Below are 26,122 nucleotides of genomic sequence, written 5' to 3' on the forward strand. Positions count from 1 at the left end.
CAAGTTCAGGGGCTTTGTCTCTAAAGAACAAAGATCGGCCTAGCTGCATGCTCGCTGTGCGAAAGAACCCAGGCTCCGTGGGAACCCCACGCCACTCGCGGCGCTGCGCCCCGGCGGCCGCCCTCGCCCCCCGGGCCCCTTTAAGTGCCGCGCCTGCCCCCGTCCGCGTCCCCCGCGTGCCCGGAGTACTGGGCCGCCCGCCCGCTCCTGGCCGCACCTCCCACCTCCCGCCTCCCGCCGGGGTTACGTGAGCCCGGGGCGGGCGGCCGCCGGGCCAATGGCCGCCGCCGGGGCCGCCGCGCTCCTCCCGCGCCGCCGCCGCCGCCGTGGGGCTGCGGGCTCCTCCCGCAGGAGATAACTGTCAGCGCGCGAGGCGGCGGCGGGCCGGCTCAGTCATATGACCGGCAGCCGGCGGCTCCGGCGCCGAGCAGAGTTACTCAGCCGCAGCGGCCCCGCGCTCCCGCAAGGCTGGGCGGCCGCGCCGCCGCGATGGCCCCGCCACCGCGGCCGCCGCCCCCGGCTGCGCGCTGAGCCGCCGGCCCCCCGAGCACCACGGCCGGAGCTGCGGTGGCGGCATCATGGCCCCGACCCTGCTCCAGAAGCTCTTCAACAAAAGGGGCAGCAGCGGCAGCTCCGCGGCAGCGTCTGCCCAGGGCAGGGCTCCTAAGGAAGGACCTGCCTTTAGGTGAGGGGGCGCCGGGGGGCGACTCTGGCGCGGGACCCGAGTTGGCTTCGGTGCTCGCCGGGGAGGGGACGGGTAGGGGAAAGGGAAGGGGCCGGGTAGGGGAAAGGGAAGGGGCCGTCCAGGACGGCGCTGCCCATCGCCGGCACCTGGTCCCGGGCTTGTCAGCGTGGACGCGCCTGATCCGAGTGTGGCTCCGGACCCTCCGTGACCCTTCGTCCCGCTCTTTCTCCACAACTCAGGGTCCTTCCCCATTTCAGAGTTATCTTGTGTTCCTTGGGGTTCCCGGGCGTGCGCTGTGCTTGGCTGTGGCGACCGGAGATTCTCCGGTTATTGGGGTGAACCCCTTCCGGGCAGAGCCGCTTGGGCGCCTCTGCGGGCCCAGCAAAGCTGTGAGCTGTCATTTTGAGGGAAGCTCCAACCTATTGTGTACGTGACAGTGTTTTGAAGTTCTGAAGGAGCAACAGTCACGAAAAAGGCATCTTTCTTCTTTCTTGCCATATATGACAAGCTCTCAAACGGATGAATGAAAGTATGTAATTTCCACATCATTTGGAAGGTTGATGCCGCATGATGTGTGGAAAGGGGGAGTGAGATGCAATTATGAAATTTCCGAGATTTCAATTGATCAAAGCTGATGTGTATATTTAATAGATTTGATCTCTCGAACACATACCTTTGAATATTGATAGCATTTATGGAGCGGTTACGACCTAAAATGCTTTATGTTGATTTCTGTCGTTTACTTTTCTGACAATGCGGTGAGGTAGGTGCTATTATAATTCCCATTTTACAGGTGAGGAAACTTAAAGTCACAGATAACTTAGGCCTGGCTTGCCCAAAATCCAGCTGTCAGTGCCTGTGTTTTGACCCTAGCAGTTTGACCACAAATTCCAGTGTTTAAAATCCCTATGCTATTCTGATTTCAAGGGCTAACTTTTAAAAGAAGCCTTAAAATGTCCTATATTGCCTTTGAGCACACGTATGTTGAGAGGTTCATTTATCTTTATTTAACAATTTTTGAGCACATTTTAAAATTGAGCACCAACTCCCAATTCTGACACTATGCTAGGTGCTTTTTGGCCAAAATGTCTTGCAAAAACAGTTCACTGTTAAACCGATCTAGACCCAGTATAATAAACCTTTTAAAAGTTTCAAGTGAAACTTTGAAATAAATTCTGGATTAAGTTTTATGTTCTAGATTTTGCTTTTCTTGAATTCCATCATTTAAAACAGTATCTCACTGTGGTCATGTGAAAATTAAACGTGTGTATGTGCGCGCGCGCGCGCGTATGGAAGGCATATTGTGAGGACCTTAAACTCCCCAAGTTAAATTCTCGTGTTTTCTTTAGGCTAACAAGCCTTATAATTTGAGTGGGAATTCTATGCCTTTTGTTAGGCTGAGTACTAGTGATGCCATGTACCTTCTCCGGATGGTAGAATTACTTCGGACCCAAGGTGTGTAATTTCGTCCCTTCCCTCCCTGTAACCCAGACTCCATCAAGGGTACAAAGCCTGGAGCGGAAGGGGCATGTTACAGGTGTCTGTACTTTGGCAGCTCTTGCCAAGGACATTTAAAGCCTTTTGAATGCAGGAGGAGATAGTGGCGGTTACATTGTCATTGTTTTCTGTGCTCCTTGCTTAGTTGCCCACCACCATTTCCTCTATCCACAGGTTTAACTGAGTGTATTTGAACAAAAAAAAAATTGTGGCTATATTTAGGGTTTTGGGCCATATTAGGGAAATGGATTCCCACTTCATGGGAACATTTTCAGTAGTAGTCTGACTTCTCATTTGTGTATAATGAAGAATAGAAAATCGTGCCAAGTACGGTCTTTTTTTTTTTTTTTTGACCTCATTAGGATTTTCTACAAGTGTTTGAGATCGATATTTTTGGAGAATTTGGGGATCCCAGTTGAACATCCTACTTGATGAGGGCCCCCTTCAGTAGTGTCCCTGATAGAGGTCACCATGGAAAAGAAAGTAAAGTAGCAGATGTGAGCAAGGATGCTGGAAGATGGGAACAGACCATCCTGTGCTCACCAGACTGACAAAGGAGACCCCGTGCAAGTCTTTCCTTTTGCTCTTTTCACCTGGCTTAATTCTAAGATGCTGTGTAGTTGGCCTGGGAAAAGCTTCCAGGAAAATTTTTCTCTCTACCTAAAAAATTGTGAACCTGTGGTTCATTTTATCCAGATTTTGCCAAATAGGAGTTGGTATGTACTTTGGGGGGAACAAGGTGCCTTATTGCAGGGCATTAGCTGCCCTTGGGAACTACCTTGTAGTTAAATAGAGTTTTAGAAATGAAGGTAAAACCCTTAGATTAAAAATCAAGTATTCTTAACATGAATTTGTATTCTTTAGTGCATTTAAGTACAGTATGTAACTTGTTTATCTGGAGATTGAAAATTCACTAAGAATTCAGGTAGACTTTTGGGGCAGTTTTAGTGTATGTGGGGGAGAATCCAAGATCCAACTTTTTGTTTGTTTGTTTTAGAGTTCGTATATCTTCTCTTTCCATGATGGACTTTCACTGGTTATTTTAAACTTCTCTTCTCAGAATTGTTTTGCCCTCGTTGTTAGTCTTTTTACTCTTGTGCACTTCCTAGTCCCTTCGCTGGGCTTATGACTGTTCTCATTCCTCCAGTTTTTACACACTTGATTAGAGAGGAAATCTGTTGTCCAATGTAACTAGTTTATCTCACAGGTCATTTTCAGGACTTGATGCTTCCTGGCATTTCATCTAAAAACAGGATCATCATAGTCAAGATTTCTTCTGGAGTATTTCCTTTAGGATCTTGACAGAAAGCCCTTTTCATAGCTTTCAGGAAACAGGTTGCTAGGAAAACAAAAGGAATCACGATTGACCAAACTTACATGTTTGGGAGAAGTAGTCAGGAATGCTATATGATTATGGTATTTACATTTGAATAATGCTTTGTACCAGAAAAATAAATTAGGACCAAAAAAAAAAATGATGTGTACAGTGACTCAAGTCAGAAATAGAATTATGTTCTTGGTTACCTTGGATTTAAGGCCAGGATGTTTTCAAGCCACGCTATGCCCAGTGACTTACATGTGTGGTTCAAGTTTGAAGCATTATCTTAAGGTTGTTCTTCTTCTTGTTTTTGTTTTCTCCACGTCTTTTGTAAATTAATGGAGCAGTTTCAAACCCCTAAAATGTGTATTTAGCAGGGAGGTGAAAAGACCCTGGGCTGTCAGATGTTCTTTTATTTTGGAGCAGTTAAATGAAGTAGGGAAGCATATATATTATCTGGGATATGAAGAACAAGTGAAGGCATTGCAGCTGCTTGTTAGCTAGCTGTGTGAATGCCAGAGAAGAGTATACCTAAGGCCAAACGGCCTAGTAAGTGCTAATCCCCACTGTTTTGTTAGAACAAATTTAATCTGTTATAGAGTTAGTATAAGTATAATTTAATCCACTTATCACATAGCATCTGATGCCTCTGTGCTTGTGGCTTGGTGCTCTACCTGTATAAATCCAGGCAGGACACCCACGGTCTCACCTACTGGAGTTTACAGTCTAAAGGACAACAGATTATACACTAAGATGAATAAAGAGCAGACAACACATTGGAGACTATAACAAACATATAAACACTGATAAAGAGTAGATTTTTATGTAAGCACAGAATTAAGAACTTACTTGCTGTTCTTGTGCCTGGAGTGACTAAGGGCAGGATTGTGATTTACTCTTCCCTCACACAGAGGGAAATTACACAGAAGTGCTTTCTCCCCTCCCACGAATAAGTCTCTAGATGCAAGTATTTCTAATGAGGTTTGTTCTGAGGTAGGGTGGAGAATATTTTGGAAAAAAACAGTTTTGTTCTAGTACACTCAACATTTTTAATGCCAATGATGTAAAACATATAAATAGCAGTTTTGATTTCTTTTGACTACTTTCTAAAAGAAAGTCTTTCTGTAGATTTTTCTTGCTTGCTGCCTTGGATCTATTGGCACACTCCTTACATCATATCTCCTTGTCCTGAAAGATACTATGCACTGGTTAGATTTTTTTCAGAGGTGAAGAAGGGAACCCTTCCTTTGAATGCAGTGAGTTCTATTAAGAGCACTTGGAACACAGATTGAGGAAGCCATTGGTTTAGCCCTGCCTCATGTACCATGTTGGTGGCAGACCCAACAAGACTCCATTTCTCTGATCCTCAGCTTGGTCATTTGTAAAGTGACAGCATCAGACCTATGTAACAAAGTTGTGGTAAGGAGGTAATGAGCTTGAAAATCTTTTGAAAAGAATAGCATGCAATACAAAATGATTTTAAGTATTACCAAGCGTCTTTTTTTAGGTCATGGAGTTCAGTATTATTCCTGTTGAGGCTTTACGAAAATTGAACCATTTTTCAGAGGCTGTTTTCTTTCTGTAGATGAGAGACTTGAGACAGAGCTGAAGTGCACTGTTTTCGCTTGCGTTTTAGTTTTTTAACCTCGATGTAGTCAGTCATGAAACAGAGACCTTAAGTTTTCAGAGGGGTCTTAAAGATGTTCAGCGGGCACTCACTCAAACCTGGTGGAGGTGATGGGGTGTCAGAAAGATTCTTAGAAATATGGTGTGTTTGTTTTTTCAAAGTTATTTGCAAGTTTTTATTATCAAGAATAAAATCACACTTAGCCAAAAAAGGAAATTGGTTAAGCAAAATGATATAGTCACACAATGGATGACATTCTATAGCAGCCAAATCATAATTTTATACACAGACACACAAAACAAAAGAAAAATGTTCTCAATAGAAGAAGTAAAAGCAACTCTAATAGCCTGACTTCACCACTGTGCAATCTATGCATGTAACAAAATTACACTTATACCCCATAAATTTATATAAATTTTAAAAAGTAAAAGCAAGTTATACATTTATGTGGAAAACATTTAAAAATAGGAGCGATTATGCATGTGCAGAATAGGCCAGCAGCACTCTACACCAACATATTATAACAGTGGTTGCCAAGAGGTAGGTGAAAATTTTAATTTTTTGTGTTTTATTCTTGTTGGTATTTTTGGATTTTGCTCTAATGAATTTGTGTTACTTTTGTGATTTGGATTATTTTAAACCTAAGTGTTCTAGATTATTTAACTATTAGATTATTTAACTATTTAAAATAACTTAAATAGCATTTAGCGTATTCTACACCATGAGGGAATAGAGTAAGGATAATGTTTATGGAGAAACCTGATTTAAATAAATTTCTTCATAGAATCTTTCTTCTTCATCAAAATAACTGTTAGCTCCTATTATTAAAAGTAATACATTTGTTATGAAGTTTAATGTATTTAAAACCTAAACTCATTATAAACCTCAGAGGCCAAGTTAATTCGCAGTGTCAATAATGATAGGAGATATGTGTGTGCAAAATGTTTACTAGTTTGATAGGGTCGCTACTTTACCTGAGCTTCAGAGCCCAGTGTAGTCTTCCTGGGGGCTCAGAGTACAGTTTAGGAGCTGCGTGCAGCTCAAGCTTTATTTGAAATATGTTTAGAAAAGACTGACACAGTCCTTTGGATTTTGAGGGAATGTGAATTAAGAGGCCTGGATTAGATGTTTTAAAAGCTAAAACATGTAGTTATAATTTTAAGTCCTGAAATGTGAATTTGTCATATTATGCATTATTATTTGATTTAGTAGGTGGTACTAAGAGATGGACGGAGGCATGTGGTCTTTTAATGCATGGAGTATACAGCTCCAAAAAGAGCATTGGTTTTTGTTGTTGCTTTAGGTTGTGTTTCTCGTGGTTTGCCTGTAAGGTCACCCTAAGGAAGCTCCTTTGCCATTGTGTTTCCTTGGAAAAGGAAGCTGTAAAAGATTGTCCTTGCCGTCATGAAATACTTTGGCTGCCAGCATGAACTCCTGGTGGGTGAATCTGATTTGGGAACTGGTAATGTGCTTTATTTCTCCAGCCACTGTTTTTCTTGGTGTGGGTGAAAAGGAACAAATGTTTTGTACTGATTGTACAAGCCCCTTGCTTAGTGTGAATTGTTAGGCCTGGACTATGAGATCATATACTTGGCTGTAAAAGTAAGTCTTTCCTTTGGATGTAAGAGTGCTGAAATATTTGGTGAGTTCCTACTTACCAAGCATTCTTTATCTCAGATTTGTGAAAAATGATTATTATGTAAAAAAAGGAAAAACAGGATGACTTTTCCAGCTAACTGGGCATGTAACAGTGATTTCCCTCAACCCCACCCCATCTGTAAATGGAACATCCATGACTCACTTCTCATGGCCACACAGACACTTTTGTAACCAGTGCTTGAATGGGAGGGTGGGATGGGGATGGAAGGAGATGGGCTGGCACCCCACTTGTGTTCAGCCAGAATCTGTCCAGCTGCCTTTATAATGGACTTCTGAAAAGGACAATGTGCCTTCTCATGCATCATGCTACATATTTTTTTTTCCTTATTGCACTTTCTGTTTGTGCCAGAATAATACAATATATTAAGTGCAATAAAATGTAGCCATTAATACTATAATGTTGTGGATAAATGTTGTATAGCAGAGTACTCTTTCTGTTATATAAGATTTTAGTATTAGCATGAGTTTGGATCCCCGATTATCATATTTCTCTCTCCTGAACTGTGTGCCTTCATTTCTAGGAATTATTTTTCTAGTTATTTGTCCCTGTAAACTTGTTTAATTTGTAGATTATACTTTAGAATTTGTGTCCATGATAGTGCTACAAGAGATTTATATATTGGTTTATGAAGATGATTTTATTACCACATCTAAGACTTTTTAATCATAAATAAGAGATTTCTATATTTGATATATATCTTTAAATAAATGATTGGTGTTTGGTTATGTACTGATGTCTAATTGAAAATGACAACCAATTCATGCAGGATATCTAAGTGAGAATGAGCACTGAGGCAGTAGAAATTCATCCCCCAAAAGCTGAGGGGGCTAATTAAGAACCTACATATCTGGTGGGGACCTCAGCCTGATTCCCAGTAAGGATAGTTGCATGTTGTCATGGCAACTCTTTCTTCACAAGTTGAAGACAAGTTAGACGTTAACCTGCACATTCCTCAAGAGATGAAACAGGTGTTGATTTAGGATGTGTTAGGAAGCAGCAGCAAATTCACCAGTCCAATTGATTCTGGCTTTAACACCTTATAAATACTTCAGACTGCCAACTCTCTCTCTGATATGCCTGGAAAATTGGACATTTTCTTTTTTTGTCTTATAGTCAAAACCTTTGGGGTTATGGGGGAAAAGTATATTATCATTCATTTCTTCATTAGCTATCCTCATTTACTCAAGTTCTTTTATAAAATATGATTAAAAATAGTAACAAAAATACCTTTTAAATTCAATGCCACAAAGTCTTTTAAAGCATACATTTGAAATAACTGTAAATGAAACAAGAAAACATACATGTGATAGTTACAGCATGGCTGTGAGAGTTCCTCTAAATCCTAGCCTTGCCATTGTGTCTCTGCTTTTAATGCAGTGCTTGGCAGGAAGTTGGCGTTTAATAAATACCTGTTGAATGAATGAATGAATTCAAGAGTTTTGAACACTGATAATCCTTAAAGAGTCTCTAGTATTCCAAAATCTGATCTCTTGAAATATTTCTTGATGTTTCTAGCATGCGTTATGACATTTTAGAAAATGAATCTTGTTACAGATGAGTCAAAGAAATTTCCTCCTTTTTGTCAATATTAGTGAATTATTTTTCTGGTATCAAAATGGTAGGGTAAAAGTGCTCTAACAGTTGATTGACCTGCACCCCCACCTCCCTAAAAAAACCTTTAAGAAGACACTTGCCTAAGTAATATATCAGAGATCCAGTTATGAAATCCCACAGCTGTCAGAAATGACCTACTGAAAAACGATTTAAATATTTATGAAGCTATGAAATTGTTAGCTGTGGGTTGATGATGTAGAACTCTTCTCTATATACTTTTTAGATTCATTTGAATTCTTGTGTGGCTTGGTAAAACTGAAATACATTATGGAATGAAATGAGCAAATTGGTTCTCTCAAATTTAAGATAATAGTACACTTAATTGTGAAAACAATATTGATATTCTGAACCCTGCGAAGACTATATTTGCATGTTAAATGAAGTAAGCACTTTAGAAAAAAGATGGAATCATCTCTGCTTTCCATGTATGATTCTTCCATTTGAGAAACTAATTTAGAAATGGATTTGCGAATCTGACATGTTCTTTAAAAAGAATGTGCCAGACTAACATATCATTAATGGTGGCCTACCCTGTGTGAGGAGGTGAGCCATGAGTAAACATTTTCTCCAAGCATATCAGGCAATGACTGTTTGCTTTAGAATGGTACATTGAGTAAGTTAGTTGCTAGGGCAGAAGGAGGCGGCTGGAACTACTGGCCCTGCCCTGCCCAGGGGGCAGAGATGGACCCCTGTTAGCCACTTGGTGCTGAGTGTGCAGGCTCCACGGAAGACCCTGTGGATGCTGGTAACTGGCCCCACAGTGGGATTGCCATATATTGCTTAGTGCCATGTGTACCTGAGAAATTGCTTATCCATGAAATTATGATTTTATTTTAAGATTTTTTCAAACATATCTGGTTAAAAGTTCATATAAAATATGTTGAAATGTAAGCCTCTTCACACCCCAATCCCCCTTCCCAAAGGCTACCATTGCTCTACCAGTTTCTTTCGTATCCTTTTAGAAATACTCTATGCAAATACAAGAAAAAAAATTCTTTCCCTCAGACAAAATGGTAGTTGCTGCCTACACTGTCCATCATTTTGCTAAAAGTTGCTTTGTATTCCTTTGAATAAATTCATGTATAACACTTAACCCAGTAGTTCTCAAGTCTGGTCAGACACTAAAGTCACCTAGAGAGCTTTAAATGTTCAGACTACTTCTCAGAGATCTTGATTTAATAGATCTGGGCTGGGGCTTTATGTTTGTCTTTATGAAACTCTCCTTGGGTAATTTGCATGTGCAGCCAAGCACACTACAATAGTCTTCCCTTATCTGAGGTTTCACTTTTTGCTGTCAACCTCAGTCTGACAATATTAAGTCAAAAACTCAAGAAGTGGAGCAACTCTGGGTGCACTGCCTGTGAGTTAGCTCTGCTCTGCAAGGAGCAGTACCATTTAAAAAAGAAGAAAGAAGATTCCAGAAATAAACAATTCCTAAGTTTTGAATTGCACAGCATTCTGAGTAGCACAATGGAATCTCCACTGTCACTTTCTCTTATCGTGTAGGCATTTGTCATCTCACATCATCACAAGGAGAAGGAGGGTGACTATAGTATGATGAGATATTTCCTGAGAAAGAGATTACATTCACGTAACTATGATTATAGTATAATTGTTCTATTTTATTATTAATTATTGTTGTTAATCTCTTATTGTGCCTAATTTATAAATTAAACTTTATCATAGGTATGTATGGGAAGAAACATAGTATATACAGGGTTTGGCATTAAGCACTGTTTCAGGCATCCACTGGAAGTCTTGAAAGGTATCGCCTGTGGATAAGAGGGGACTACTGTAATTTTAACCAGTCCTCTACTGATGGAGTATTTGCTTTCAGGCTTTATTGTTAGAAATGGTGAACTTCCTGGTTGAAAGATTCTTATGCATAAGCTCAACTATATTTCCAGGATAAGAACCCAGGATAGAATTTCTGCCAAACTGCACTCCAGAGAGGTTGCACCTGTTTATACGCCTACTAACAGCATATGATAGCGGCTGTTTAGTGAAGATGATTTAAAGTACCCTGAAGAAATAACAGTGGTAGGGTGGTGGGGAAACTTGGACCCTAGCTCATTCTTGGTAGTTGTTGATCATTTGTCTAGTTCAACATGTGTGCAGATTGTTAGACTCTTTTACAGCTCAATTTGGCTGTGCTTTCCAGACTTAAAAATGCTCATACTTTTTTGACTCAGTAACTTAAGAGAAAAAACTTTTGTGCATGAAAATGTTTAAAAAACAAATGTTTGCACAAAGATGTTCTTTATATATTATCATTATAATGTTAAATAAAAGGATCTTAACAATTGTCCAACAGCAGGAAAGTATCTAAATTGTTATGTCAGCTTTGTAGGGTAGTAATATAATAGTTAAATGATTATGAAGACAGTGTTAATATAAAATGTTTATGTTAAATGAAAACAACCAGCACCAGTTGGTATCTACAAGATGAATATATTAGTAAAATATGCAAATGTATGACCAAGAACTAGAAAGAAAAACAGAAAAATAATAAAGAACAGTTGACATTATGCGGTGATGAGATTGTGGGTAAATATCCTTTGTTGGTGGTGGTTTTTTTTTTTTTTTTTTGAGATAGAGTCTCACTCTGTCGCCCAGGCTGGAATGCAGTGGTACAATCACAGTTCACTGCAGCCTCGACCTCCCAGGCTTGAGTGACCCTCCCACCTCAGCCTTCCAAGTAGCTAGGACCACAGACAGGCATGCACCACCATACCCACCTTTTTTTTTTTTTTTTTTTTGTAGAGATGGGAGCGGAGGGGTGGTCTCACTGTGTTGCCCAGCGTAGTCTTGAACTGCAGGGCTCAAGTGATTACCCCACCCTGAGCCTCCCAAAGTGCTGGGATTACAAGCATAAGCCACCTTGCCTGACCATAAATATCCTATAAAATGTATGGGCAAAAAGTAAAAATTAGAGGCCAGGCACGGTGGCTCATGTTTGTAATCCCAGTACTTTGGGAGACTGAGGTGGAAGGATCTCTTGAGTCCAGGAGTTTGAGACCAGCCTGGCAACAAAAGGAGACCCCATCTCTACAAAACAAAAAATAAAAAAAAAATTAGCTAGGCACATGCCTGTGGTTATAGCTACTTGTGGGTCTGAGGTGGTGGAATCGCTTGAACCCAGGAGGTTGAGGCTTTAGTGAGCCATGATCGCACCACTGTACTCTAGCCTGGGTGACAGAGGGAAACCCTGTCTCAGAAAAAAAAAAGAAAAATATAAAATTCTATTATAATACAAATAGCCATTTATTTATGATTATAAAGATGTTGTAAACCTTGTTAATTAGTGAAGACATAATTGTAGAATATGTACGTAAATGACTTCCCTGAAATCTTTTAGAATGGTTTTAGAATAGCTATTTCTCAAGAATTTTAAGGGAGCCCATTCTAACATTTAAAAAATAATAGTATTCTTTACCATTTGCTAGCCCCTATACCAAGAGCTTTTTACTTAAATCATTTCACACATATCTCATAGTTATCCTTTGATGATAGATATTTTTATTAGCCAATGTATAGATTATAAATTTACCATAATTTATGGATGAACACTTGAGGCTTGCCTGAAATTGAGTGGTTAACTAGTGACCCTAGGAATTAAAACTGAAGTCAGTCAGCTCTTTATTAATATATGATCTGTATTCTCTCTCTGCAGATTAATATTTGAAGTACTTAAGACTGAGATTCAGTGGTAGATTTTGTGAGGTTTATAAGAAAGTATGAAGTGTAGCTGAGTGCGGTGGCTCACGCCTATAATCCCAGCACTCTGGGAGGCTGAGGCAGGCAGATCATTTGAGGTCAGGAGTTCAATAACAGCCTGACCAAAATGGTGAAACCCTGTCTCTACTAAAAACACAAAAAAATTAGCCAGGTGTGGTGGCGTGCACCTGTAGTCCCAGCTACTCAGGAGGCTGAGGCAGGAGAACCGCTTGAACCCCAGGGGCGGAGGTTGCAGTGAGCTGAGATCGCGCCACCGCACTCCAGTGTCAGCAACAGAGTGAGATTCCTTCTCAAAAAAAAGAAAAAAGAAAGTATGAAGTCTAAGTACTATTTCTAGGGAGCTTACTGTTAATTGTGCAATTATATATTACGTGTGAAAAACTAATTAATAATACAAAACAGTAGTTCAGGACCAAGTCTCTAAAGTCCTATTAAGATGAAAGGAAGGAGTGAGGGAAGGCTCTTTAATCTGGGCTAGTTAGGGAGGCTTTATGGAGGAGATAAGAGCTAATAGAGGTGAAAAACTTTTTACCTTAGAGGTGTTCCTGAGTTAAAAATGAGTGGACCGGTCTCTATGAAATCAGTGTTCTTGTGAGGCAAGATACATTTGGACCAAATTGTGCAAGTTGTTGCAAGCATTATTAATTTTAAATTTTAAATTTAGGTAACCCCAAAGTGTAGATGGGGAGGGACCCCAGTCTATACTTTGAGTCTTATTAGAGTAGGGCCTTTGTTACAGATTTACATTTTTTGTTTGTTTTTGTTTTGAGACAGAGTCTCACTCTGTCGCCCAGGCTGGAGTGCGGTGGCGCGATCTTGGCTCACGGCAACCCTTGCCTCCAAGGTTCAAGTGACTCTCCTGCCTCAGCCTCCTGAGTAGCTGGGACTACAGGCGCATGCCACCATGCCTGGCTAATTTTTGTATTTTTTTTGGTAGAGACGGGGTTTCAGCATGTTGGCCATGCTGGTCTCGAGCTCCTGGCTTCAAGTGATCTGCCTGTCTCGGCCTCTGCAAGGTGCTGGGATTACAGGCAGGAGCCACTGCGCCCAGCCTGGGTTTACATTTTTGAATTCAAACCTGACTCTCCCACTTACAATGTGGGGCACATTATTCTCTCTAAATGAATTTTTTTTTTTTTAATCTGTAAAACAGGTGTAAAGTTCCCTTTCTTGCAAGTTCATCTGAAGACTAGAGATAATACATATCAATCCTACTGCACAGTGCTTGGCAACTATTAGACATTCAATATGTAGTGACTCTCATAACTCTCAGAGACTTAAATATTATGTCTTTCCCTCCAGCTCTTTCCCTGTATTAAATGCATCTCTGCTGATCTCAAGGTTGTAGGGAAATGGCAAGTAGCTTATCTTTGCCAAAACGTGGAGTTCCTGCTCTGAAGGCAATGTGGAGCCACTGAGGTTTTAAGTAGTGGATTGGTGGAGCAGCTTGCTAAACACAGGGACCCTAACTTAAATTTTGGTGCTGGGATGTGAGTTAGTGCAGTTTTAGTGTATATGATATATGATATCAGCAAGTAGAACATACGTGTATTCCCCAGTCTTCCCTCTCTTTCCCCTATCTCAGACCTCCCTTATCTTCAAAGGGAAAAAACAAAACTCATACAAGCTGACAGCTTCGTGCTCCCAGCCTTTAAGCTTCCCCTCCAGCTTATGGCAAAATCTGTACTTGGTAAACCTACCAGATACATAACTATCTCTTTTTGTATCTTTTAATATCAGGAGCTTCTTTTGTTTTTTTTTTCCTCAAATTAGTTTCCTGACAGCTCTTTTGCCTCTTTTGATTCATTTCACAAACGTTTATGAGGAGTCAGTTATGGCAGCTAATCCTAAAATTCCAGACTTATTGCAAGGAAAGGAGTTTGTGTTTGAAGGTTCTTACCAATTCAGTTCTCATGATTGTTATATTTTTACAAACAGAAAAGGGAGAGGGTTGGAAAAAGGGAGGGAAAGGGGAGAGGCATTTGTATCAGAAACTAGAGGAGGAGGGAAGCTCCCAATTGTCCAGTAATCTTATCTACAGAGTGCTAAATACTCCCTGTAATTGTATGTAGGGGGTGGGTGCTAGTTTAGATAATGTGCCAAGGGAAGCGCACAACCTCTGCTTGCTCCAACTAAAGCTGTTAAAAAGCAGTCTAGTTCCAGTAGGTGCAAATCCACACTTTAATTTGTTCATCATTTTGTCTTCATTCTTCAAATCCAGTTTGTATTGGACTTTGATCTTATAGCTGATTACTGTGCCATGCTGCTCTTTAGTTTACTCCAGCAGAGCATTGAGTTTTACAGCTTGGACTGTTAAAGTCAATATTGTGTTTAACACAGCAGCAGCAGAGTGAGTTGTCTTGAGCTTGCCGTGACCTGCTAGCATGCTAAGCTAGCATGCTTAATGCTATTTAAGAGGAGAGTTCCTTTCAGAATTATGTCAAGATTAGCAATTGATGGTGAGAATTGTTGTGGTCCAATCACCAGACCACAGTAGGTAACTTTCCTGGGGTGAAAGCATTGCCATAATGTTTTAGACCTGTGCTCTGCTCTCCATTTATTTTAGAAACCATCTGTACAAGGCACAGGGCCTCCAACACATCATTTTCCCTGCAGAGGTTTACCTCAGAGATGTTTTTAGTTGGGGAGGGGCAAGTTACCTTCAAGGAGAAAATAATTGGGTCTCTCTTCTTCTTTAATTCAAATTCCAAAGTATTGTAAATCTCATTTATTACCTGTCTGTTCCAAAGACTCCACTTTTCTTTTCATCTTAGAGATATTTGGCATGTGGATCTAGACCAACTCTGCCTGAAGCACTGAAGCAAGCAGGCTTGATCTTTTTTTCTTTTTTGCTTGGCCTTCTCAGGAGTCCGTTCACCATCAGATTAGTGAAATAGAGATTCCTGTGTGGCCTTGTCAGGGCGGGGGACGAGGACATTTGAACTGCATTGCTCTAGGCTCTGAGTGGCCTAAAATCCTCACAGCTGGAATTCTCCATCTGGTCCCATCCAGTTCCAGAGCCTGGACCAGTTCAGCTTCCTAGGCTGAGGTTTGCATCAAAACTTGGAAGCAATGAAGGGTTTATTATGTCTCCCATTGCTTTCTCTTTCTTGGGGACCTAACTGGCATGGATGGAGGAATGTACATGAGTCACATTTCAGAGGAAAGCTGGACAGGATGTGAACGTGGTGGGGAGATACTTGTAAACAAAAAGAATAAACAAAATCATGATATATAAAGCAACTTCCAAGTTTTGAGCCCGAATAATGTGGGTAGCATAATTAGTGGAAATAGGGAAGTTACAAGGAGAAATTGGTTTTGAACATGTTGAATTTAAGGTGTAGTTGAACACTCCAAGTTGTGATATTCATGAAGCTGTAGTTGTCAGAAGATATTAAGCCAATATTTGCCAAAGAGCCCAGAAAATTCATCTCTTGCTCTTTAAGACTTTTCTTTTTCTATTCCCTCCTCCAAAATTACTTATGTAGAAATTCTGTTCCTTCTTCCAAACTCAGTTTAGATGCCACCTCTCATTATCTTTGCTGATTACCCCAAATGGGCGTGCTGCTTCCTTTAAACCAGTGGTCCCCAACCTTTTTGGCATCAGGCAACAGTTTCGTGGCAGACAATTTTTCCACGGACAGTGGAGTGGGGGATGGTTTTGGGATGATTCAAGCACATTACATTTATTGTGTACTTTATTTCTATTATTATAACATTGTAATAAATAATGAAATAACTATACAACTCACCAAATGTATAATCAGTGGGAACCCTGAGCCTGTTTTCCTGCAACTAGAAGGTCCCATCTGGGGTTGATGGGAGATAGTGAGAGATCATCAGACATTAGATTCTCATAAGGAGTGTGCAGCCTAGCTCCCTCGCATGCGCGGTTCATAATAGGGCTCGCGCTCCTATGAGAATCCAGTGCCACCACTGACCCGACGAGGTGGAGCTCAGGCAGTAATGCTCACTCGCCACCACTCACCTCCTGCTTTGTGGCCCGGTTCGTGACAGGCCATGGTCTGGTACCAGTCCGTGACCCAGGGGCTGCGGATCCCTGCTCTGATTCTTCTTATATGGCAGCTACCACATTCTACTAGCTGTTTTTTATTTATCCAAATACTTTACAAGATTATACCTTGACAGCAACATTGTATGTGTGTCCCTGCAGTGTATAGCATAATACTAAGTACAGTACATTAGTAGGAGCTTGTTTAAATACGTTTATTTGAACCTGCATTGTTTTCAGCTACTACCAGTACTTAAAAATATGTGAGTTTATTAGCCAGTATATAAAGTTCCTCTTTTTTTTTTTTTTTTTTTTTTTTGAGCCATAGTCTCGCTCTGTTGCCAGGCTGGAGTGCAGTGGTGCGATCTCGGCTCATTGCAACCTCACCTTCCGGGTTCAAGAAATTCTTCTGCCTCAGCCTCCCGAGTACATGGGACTACAAGCACGTGCCACAATGCCCAGCTAATTTTTGTATTGTTTAGTAGAGACAGGGTTTCATCTTGTTGGCCAGGATGGTCTCCATCTCTTAACCTCGTGATCCGCCCACCTCAGTCTCCCAAAGTGCTGGGATTACCGGCATGAGCCACCACGCCTGGCCCCTCTCTTTTTTAAAACATAAATTTGTCTCCAAATTTGAAGTTTTAAGAACATCTCCATTATTTCAGAATTTAATAAATATGTTTATCCTACCCATGATTTGTTCTTTCTTTAATTTTAAATTTAATAAGAGATGAGGTCTTGCTCTATTGACCAGGCTGGTCTTGAACTCCTGTGCTCAAGCAATCCTCCCATCTTGGCCTCTCAAAGCGGTAGAATCACAGGCGTGAGGTCCCGCGCCCAGCCCTACCCATGCTTCTTAACTGTATTTACTCCATTTTTTTCTTTCCAGTTACAGGGTTCTTTCTTTTCTCTTTTTCTTTTTTTTTAACTTCAGAGATTCTCCTCTGTAGATTGTTTAATTTTCTATACCAGTTCCAGTTTAGAGTTTTGAAATTCACTGCCAAGAAATGTATGGGGTATTGTATTAAAAATACACTGTTTTACATATGAAGGCAAAGTAATTTTCATTTTGTTTCTGAGGTCATATCTGATTTACTCAGCATTTTGTTGGCTCCTCCCCTCTTCCCAGCTGACGTCTTTCTTTAGTAAATTCTTTCTGTGGAACAAAACTTAAGAGTTTAGGGTCTGTCATAAGAATAGTTTGAAGGTCTTTTTTGCCTAAACCAATCTGACCTTTGCCTGGACTGAAACTCATTTGCCATTTATCTGTTCCTAGAACCTTGAAAGATCTTACTGTTTATTCCCTTTATCTGGGACTTACCTGGTGAAAAACTGTTAGTGCCATCATCTACAGTGATGGCCCTATCTATGACCAGTCTCTCGTCCAGATTAATTATGAAAATGTTAAGTTCAATCTTCACACTCATTGCTGAAAAGACCACTCTGTTTATATTTCTCCTTCCAGAGAAATGCTTATCTGTCCTTTTGTTTTCTGGACCTGATCCAGTTCTGTGTCCAAGATAAATATTCTACTGGCTTCATGCTGTTTTATCTTCATAAAAACAAGTCACCAAATACCTGTGTACTAATGCAGTTCATATAGTAAAAACGTTAATTGCACGGGAGATTCAGATGAATAAAAGAATACTTATTTTGGTGTCTCATGGCCAGAGTTAAAAAAAGAAAACTAGATTTACTAGTGCACAGGTCATATGCTATTACAGCTTCAGGGAGCTGCCAGAAGCTCATTCCTTCCGTTTGCATTTTTGTGAATGTCAGTTCTGAAATAAATGAACAAACCCAGGACTTGAAAATAATTATTTCAACTATAAATTGTGCCTGTCCTCATATGGTAATGAGAGTTGACAGTGGTTTTTATTTTTAAAAAAACAGCTCTGTTTGGGAAAAGGTGCCTGCAGTCAGCCTTTGCAAACTTCTTTATTCTGTGAGATTTTCGTTCCCTGTTTTCTAAAGACAATAGTGACAAATTAACCAGAGTCAAAGGCATTGCAGTTTTTATCTAGGGTTTCTTTGTCCTTATGAATTTTTTGTGATTCTCTCTTCATGATGCTATGTTTTTAATTTGCCACTTTAATTGACTAAGATGAAGTAATTTCTTAGCGGAGGTGGGGATAGGAAACAGTAGTGGGAGAGATTATCTTCAGAGTCTGTATTGCTTTTGGGGGTCTCAGCTTTTTTTTTTTTTAATCTCTAAGTCTGTGATTTTTGAATTTTACACTTGGGACGGAAGGATCCATGACTTCAGGTAGCTGATCCATCTCCCAAAGTCTAGGAGGGGAGGAACTTGGATTTAGCTGTTGTTGAGAAAGTTCAGAGTATTTTCAGCTCCCATGAGTGCAGTTAACCAGAGATCTTTTTAATGGAATCATTTCTTTTCCTTGGCAAAGACAAAGATTTGTTTAGCCAATGAAATGTAGTGGTGATTTCAAAGCAGAAATGAGGTATGCATTTTGGAGGTTTAGGATGCCGAAGTTGGGAATTACGTGTTGTACAAACCAGTTTTTCCCATAGTTTTCTTTTCTAAAAATTGTGGTGGGAGAGAGGTGCATACTGGTTAAACGTGCTGCTCTGCGCCAAAGACCAGTATTTCAAAGTATAAATGATAAAAGGAACTTAACTGTAAACTTGATATTTACATGACTTTTATTTCCCAAAGCAGTTATATTTATTTTATAGAATAGGAAAAGGCTCACTCACCAAGGCTACAGAGCTAGTTACCCGTATGGATAGGCCAAGATGTGGGATGCACACCTTTTGATTCCTGCATCACATCTCAGCCAATTTTTAGTCCTATGAGTATGGCAAGTTCCCTTGTTGTGTAGTTAAAAAACTGTTAAGAATTTATAGCTAAAATACATTTTTATGATTCTTAATTATCACACAACTATATTCTCTTGCATGTTGTTGGACTTTTTTGTTATTTTTGTTAGACTTTTGCTTCTTTCTGACATTGAGGGACTGAGACGTAGACTATGGAACTCTGAAAATCAAGTCCAGCCTCTTTCATGTGGCAGCCCTGCCTCATTTCTCTTTGCTCTTCCCCTCATACTCCTAAGTCCAGTCAAAGAGAATTTGTCTCAGTTCCTCAAACAATCTTGAGTTTTCTCTTTATGAAGATTTCTTTGTTTGGAACTTGGCTCCTCCTTTCCTCCTTTAACCTGACTCACACTCCTAACTAGTGTGGTGATTAAGAGCGGGAGTGGGCTTGGAATTGGACTTCAGGATTCGAATCCTGACACTATCACTTAATAGCTGTATGGTCTCGAACAAGTTGCTTAACCATGCTGTGCTATGCTGCCGTTTTCTCTTTGGTATGTTGGGAATAATAGTAACCACCTCATGGTGGTGGTATGAGATTTAAGTGGGTGGTTCTTGCAGTTACGACTGTGCTGGGCGCATAATAAGTACTCTGATTCCTGGAAGCCTTTGCCGATAATCTGCTCTTTCACAGACTCATTGCACTGAGCACTGTGTCCCCCTGGAGTGTAATTGCCTGTGCATGACTTACTACTCCCCTCTGAGGACAGGGATGACCATGGCGAATCTGTATTCACTTTGCAATATAAGCACTTGGCACGTATAGGCACATGACAAATGTCTGAATAAATCAATAAGCAAAGGCCCGCTTAGCTCATGCTATAATCTTATGTGTTTAACCTTCGCTTTTCTTTCTTTTTGTGATGATCTTTTTGCCTTTTATTTGAGGTTTTTGATGGGTAATTTTAGGAGAAGGGAGCTAATAGGGAAGTTTAACCTAGGTTGCTTTATGGCAGCTTCTGGAGTTGTAACACATGGTTGCTTCATGTTGTTTATCCCCTTTGGGAGAAGAAGCCGTACATATGGACAGGCCTCTTGAAAAGTTGCTGTATTCTTTAAGAAAAAGTTAAAGTAGGTTCCACATAGAAAAGGCTAGACTCACAAGGAACTTGCAGGTTAACATTGACCACAAGTCTGGATTTAATCTAATAACTGCTGTAGCCTCCTGCTCCCCAGCTCTCTAAAGGCACACTCACAGGATTTCCTGGCACTTTGTTTTGTTGGTCATCAGTTGTGCTGTGGCCATAATGTAGCAGTGGAAGCCACTTGACTCCTTACCTTCCATGCTTCATCTTTAGGCAAGAGTAAAAACTAAAAACAATGTAAAAGGAAAAGCTTATGCGAGAGCAGGATAGTTTCTGACTAAAAGTAATGAGAGTCCATTTTTTTCAACTCCAGGGGTTGTGACCTGGTTAGGTCCTGGCAGTGGTGGATGTGTTCTAGGTGAAGTAATGCCTTACCTAAAGGCAAAGGAGAGAAGGGGTTTGCTGTGCTGCTGTGATTATTTTGTTTAAAGTCATTAAAGGTTTGGAGGATAGTACAAGAGTGATACTAGCGAATAATTGCTGTAGAATCCATCAGATTTTCAAGGGGCAGTAGTGAAACACAAAGATCACCTGATCCCAAGCTACTTTCACAGCTGAGCTCTTTTACTTTTCACCTTCCAACCTCAGAGCCTCTAAAAGCAGTGTGTGTGTGTGTGTGTGTGTGTGTGTGTGTGTGTGAGAGAGAGAGAGAAATCACAGGCTTTTACCATTCAGAACGCATTTTTTCATACCTAAGATACTATGTTATGAAGTACAGTTCATTTATTTATTAGAATAATGGCTATAAATTAACCTGGTTTTTATAGGATGGCCAGGTACTCTGACTGCCCTTTATAATGATGTTTCTGATGTGTGCTCTGAGCTCTAAAAGTAAACTTACAAATGAATTTATAGGATCCTCAATAGTAAATGTTCATTCAAAAGCATCTGTTGACATTTTCCATATTCTAGGTACAAAGCATTGTTAGAGTACAAGAATGAATAAGATAATACCCTGCCCTTGAGGAGTTCGGTTCATGGAAGTTTGCTCCCTATTCTTCTGTTATAACATGTGTAATAGGAGCTAACAGTACAGATTAAGTATTCCTAATCCAAAAATCTGAAATGCTCCAAAATTGGAGTAGTTTCTGAGTAAACACAATGAGAGTCCATTTTTTCCAACTCCAAGGGTTGTGGTGGCCTGATTAAGTCCTGGCAGTGGTGGATGTGTTCTAAGTGAAATAATCCCTTACCCAAGCGAAAAGGGGAGAGGGGTTTGCTGTACTGCTGTGATTCTTTTGTTTAAAGCCATTAAAGGTTTGGAGTAGTACAAGAGTGATACTAGGGAATAACTTGAGCATTGACATGACACGTCAAGCGGGAAATTCCACACCTGACCTTATGGGTCACGGTCCCAACACAATCAAAACTTTGCTTCATATGCAAAATTATTAAAAATATTATATAAAATTACTTTCCGGCTATGTATATATAAAGTGTATATGAAAGAAACATAAGTGAATTTTATGTTGAGACCTGGGTCCTATCCCCAAGATATCTCATAATGTATATACAAATATTACAAAATCTGAAAAAACGCCAAATCTGAAACACTTCTTATCCCTTGAGGGATTTGGAGTTTTTTCAGATTTTGGAATATTTGTAAATACATTAATGAATCCTATACTAAACTATGGGATCCTGTTAATATCCTATTAATAAATCCTGGCCATTCTATAAAAACCAGGTTAACTTATAGCCATTATTCTTATAAATATTTTGGTTCGGATAAGGGATACTCAACCTGTATACCAAAAAATAGGCACAAGGAGACCTTACAGAAGTGCTCAGTAGGCTGGGCATGGTGGCTAACACCTGTAATCCCAGCATTTTGGGAGGTGAGACAGGAGGATCACTTGAGGCCAGGAGTTTGGGACCAGCCATATAATGAGATTCCATCTCTCCAAAAAATTTTAAAAATCAGTTGGGCATGGTGATGCATTCCTGTAATTCTAGCTACTAAGGAGGCTGAGGTGGGAGGACCACTTGATCCCAGGAGTTCCAAGCTGCAGTGATCTGTGATCGCACCACTGCACTCCAGCCTAGGTGACATAGTGAGACCCTGTCTCTAAAATAAAATGTAAAATAAAATAAAATAATAAAAGTGATCAATAAAGATTTGTTAGATGACTTAGGTGTCTAAGCTTAGTAGTATATACCTTTAATTTTCACTTTTTTTTTCACTTAGCACTTTCTTGGATTTGTATCTTTTTATTTGGCGAGTTAGATGCTAAATACACATTTTAAAGTTGTTTTTATATTTGTACTCATAATTTTTAATTCTTGTCTTTCCATTTTGTTTGCAGGTGATTTTCCCAAAATAAATACCAGGCTATCATGATTAGAATTAAACAGTTTTCTGAAAACCTAAACTAATTTAATGGAATGGAGAGAGAGGGGTGAGGGTAACGAGGTAGGTGGAGGAGGTGGGTAGCAATAAACGAGAAGGTGGAATTTTCTGATAGGAATTTGTGATTTCTCCCTCAACACTTTCAGGCAGTTTTGCTTCCAATCCCCTCTATAACTTCATTTTTATTTTTAGTGCCTACAGACACTCTAGTCTTTAGATGTTCCTTCTGCACTGAGAATCCTTTTTTTTTTTTTTTTTTTTCTTTTTGAGACAGAGTCTTCCTGTGTCACCCAGGCTGGAGTGCAATGGTGCGATCTCGGCTCACTATAACCTCCACCTCCCAGGTTCAAGTGATTCTCCTGCCTCAGCCTCCTGAGTAGCTGGGATTACAGGCACCTGCCACCATGCCCGGGGCTAAGTTTTGTATTTTTAGTAGGGGTTTCTCCATGTTGGCCAGGCTGGTCTCAAACTCCTGACCTCAAGTGATCCACTTGCCTCAGCCTCGCAAAGTGCTGGGATTGCAGGCATGAGTCACTGCACCCAGCCTGCACTGAGAATCCTAAGAGAATTTTCATGTTGGTATGTTTGTAATACCAGAAATTTTACCAGTTATAGCCAGCCACTGTTGATGTGCAAGAAATTCTGTTTTGGAAGGCCAAAACAGAGGATAATGCCTCCCTGCCCAAACAGTCTGATAAGAATGTCAGTAATACCCTCTGTGTTTCATTTCCTGTGTGTTCTCTACATTCGGCATTCTGCAGTCTGAGGGTTATATACATCAGTAATCTCGAGTGCAAGCATGACACATATAGAAGGCTTGAAAATAGGTAAAACATGGTGGTAGAGGCAGCTGATATCAGGAAAACTGTCCTTAGGGGATAACAGACAATGAGATCCAGAGAATGGTGATCTGGAGAAATTAGCCGGGCATAGTGGTGCACACCTGTGGTCCCAGCTACTTGGGAAGCTGAGGCAGGAGGATTGCTTGAGCCTAGGAGGTTGAAGCTACAGTGAGCCGTGATTGCACCACTGCACTCCAGCCTGGGAGACAGAGCAAGACGCTGTCTCAACACACACACACACACACACACACACACACACATCAGGTGCTAAGTATAGTCCTCATTATTTGCAGATTCCTTATTAGTAAATTCACCTACTTACCAAAATTTGTAACCCCAAAATCAATACTCTTGGCACTTTCATGGTCACTCAATGGACATATGCAGAATGGCAAAATATTTGAGTCACTTTACACACATGTTCCCAGCTGAAGTCAAACAGGGTAACCCTCTGCTGTCCTGTGTCAGCTCTTCTATAAACAAGTGTCCTTTTCACAGTGAATTTAGTGCTTTTTTTTTTTTTTTTTTGCTGCTTCTTGGTAATGTCACTGTTTAGCCCCCATGTATAGTGCTGGAGTGCTGTCTAGTGGTCCTACTGTAAGAAGCTGTGATGTGCATTACAAAGACAGTGTCTTTAGGTAAGCTTTGTTCAGGCATGAGTTAATAGTGCTGTTGGTATGAGTTCAGCATTAATGAAGCAACAATATGCATTAAATAGGGTATCTTTCAACAGAAACACATATACACTATAAACCAAGGTATGTATTAATCTGTTGATGAAAATGTTGTAATCAGAGGCTTTCAGGAGCCTAACCCTTTATTTCCCCCTAGAAGCAGTGGTTCGGTATTCACTAATTCAGTGTTCATGGTGACTTTATAGAACATAACTGCTTCACAGAATGAGAATGGGCTGCACAGTAGAAGCCCTCTGCAGCACTCCGCAGCCTTAGAATGGAGAAGGTAAATGGGTGGCTTCATCCTAGAATGAGTTTTGGAGGCCAGTCCGATTGAAGGATAGAATGAGGTAGGGAATTAAAGTGATGACTTATTGGCTTTGAAAGATAAAGAGGTGAAGTCAGGATGGGTTTGATAAAGGAAGTTATCAAGGGACTGGAAGATTGTATGAAGTCAGAGGGCAGGCCTGCAGGGAATAATTATAGCTGCAAGGATCAGAGGGTGTAGTCAAAGTCTTGCTGGAAAATGGGGGAAGGTAGAAATGAGGGCAATTAAAGAAGGCAGAGAACAACACATTTGTTTTTGGATAGACCATTCATGGGAACTTTGAGCTCTAGGGAGTGATACAAGGATACTTAGGTCAGAGGACCCAGAGTGCTGATAAAGACAATTGGTGTGTGCCTATAAGGTGCAGCTGTCTGTGCAAATTTCCAGAAATTCCAAGAACCCTGAGACATGATCTAGGAATCCTAAATGTCCAGATGTGAAAGCAGGTATAAAGAGGCCTATGCAAAGTATCACATGAGTGGCAGATTCTTGACTACACAGAATACAGTGTACTTTTTCAGTTACAGGACCCACAGCATTTTATCATGGAAAGATGTAGAGAAAGAATCAAGATTTGTTTACAGATTAGGTTTAGGGAGAGGAGGGGAGGACAGGAGTGAATAGTCAAGAGTTGTTCCAGTTTTACTAATTGCTATAAGATGCTTTTTGTTCTACAGAGTTTGATGGATGTTTTACTTCCAGAGTTGTCTTTGTTATCTCATAATTCTTCAGTTTTCAGTTCCCTTATCATGTGATTTTCGTTATTATGACATTTAAGATTGGCGAATGAGCATACTTATGGTTTGGTAAATAGAGGTAATGATTCCTCTCAGTTCTGTTTGCATGGGGGTTGTGGAGCTAGGTCAGCTTCCTCCTGACTGTCTGAAGTTTCACTGACAATTTTGGACACTCAGATTCCAGCTTTCCAAGCTTTCCTATTGGCCACTGGGTTAGGTTTCATACCCCTTCTATTGGTTGCTGTGATGGGGTTTGTAAATGGAACAGAGGCAAATCATACTTGTACCCTACTATTGTCATTTATGTGAAGAGTTGTCTAGAACTACGCTGCCCAGCTCAGTAAACACCAGCCACATGTCTAGTCGGCCCTTGAAATGTGGCTAGCCTGAATTGAGACATTCTCTAAGTATAAAATTCACATTGGATTTTGGAGACCTAGAATGAAATAAAGCATGTGAAATATTCTGTGAGAAAGTTAATAATTTTTAATATTGATAACATGTTGAATTAAGATTTTGTATATGTTGGATTAAACAAAATACTAAAATTCATTTCACTTGTTTTTTGTTTGTTTGTGGGTCCTGCTCTGTGGCCCAGGCTGGAGTGCAGTGGTGTGATCATGGCTCACTGCAGCCTTGACCTCCTGGGCTCAAGCAATCCTCCGGCCTCAGCCTCCCAAGCAGCTGGGACTACAAGTGTGCCACCATGCCAGGCTAATTAAAAAAAATTTTTTTTGTAGACACAGGGTCTCCCTATGTTGCCCAGGTTGGTCTTGAACTCCTGAACTCAAGTGATCCTCCCAAGTGAGCCTCGGCCTCCCAAAGTACTGGGATCACAGGTGTGAGCCACTGCATCCAGCCCTCACATGTGTTTTTCTTTTATGTTTTTTAAGTTCTAGGGTACATATGCAGGATGTGCAGGTTTGTTCATAGGTGAACATGTGCCATGGTGGTTTGCTGCACCTATCAACCCGTCACCTAGGTATTAAAAAAATATGGAACACTTCATGAATTTGCGTGTCATCCTTGTGCAGGGGCCCTGCTAATCTTCTCTGTTTTGTTCCAATTTTAGTACATGTGCTGCCAAAGTGAGCACCTCACGTGTTTCTTATTGCAG

At 40.5% G+C, this 26,122-nt stretch overlaps 1 protein-coding gene and 1 non-coding gene across 5 annotated transcripts in view; one reads left to right on the plus strand and one right to left on the minus strand.

The window, feature by feature from the left end:
- Nucleotides 1-300: 300 nt before the first annotated feature.
- FNIP2 (folliculin interacting protein 2) overlaps nucleotides 301-26,122 on the plus strand; it is a 137,964-nt gene continuing 112,142 nt past the window's right edge. For 2 of the 4 annotated variants that reach the window (XM_063664245.1, XM_054484847.2), the window contains exon 1: nucleotides 325-685. In XM_063664245.1, coding sequence (XP_063520315.1) covers nucleotides 579-685 — 107 coding nt within the window. In that variant the 5' untranslated portion in view covers nucleotides 325-578. Of the gene's footprint in view, nucleotides 686-26,122 lie in introns of all 4 variants that reach the window. The other 2 variants (XM_054484851.2, XM_063664246.1) reach the window with 2 other exon arrangements.
- Nucleotides 25,995-26,101, minus strand: LOC129036035 (U6 spliceosomal RNA). The gene has a single exon (XR_008502484.1). It is a non-coding gene; the product is annotated as a U6 spliceosomal RNA (small nuclear RNA).

Source organism: Pongo pygmaeus, chromosome 3, assembly GCF_028885625.2.
Source record: "Pongo pygmaeus isolate AG05252 chromosome 3, NHGRI_mPonPyg2-v2.0_pri, whole genome shotgun sequence".
NCBI classification, from domain to species: domain Eukaryota; kingdom Metazoa; phylum Chordata; class Mammalia; order Primates; family Hominidae; genus Pongo; species Pongo pygmaeus.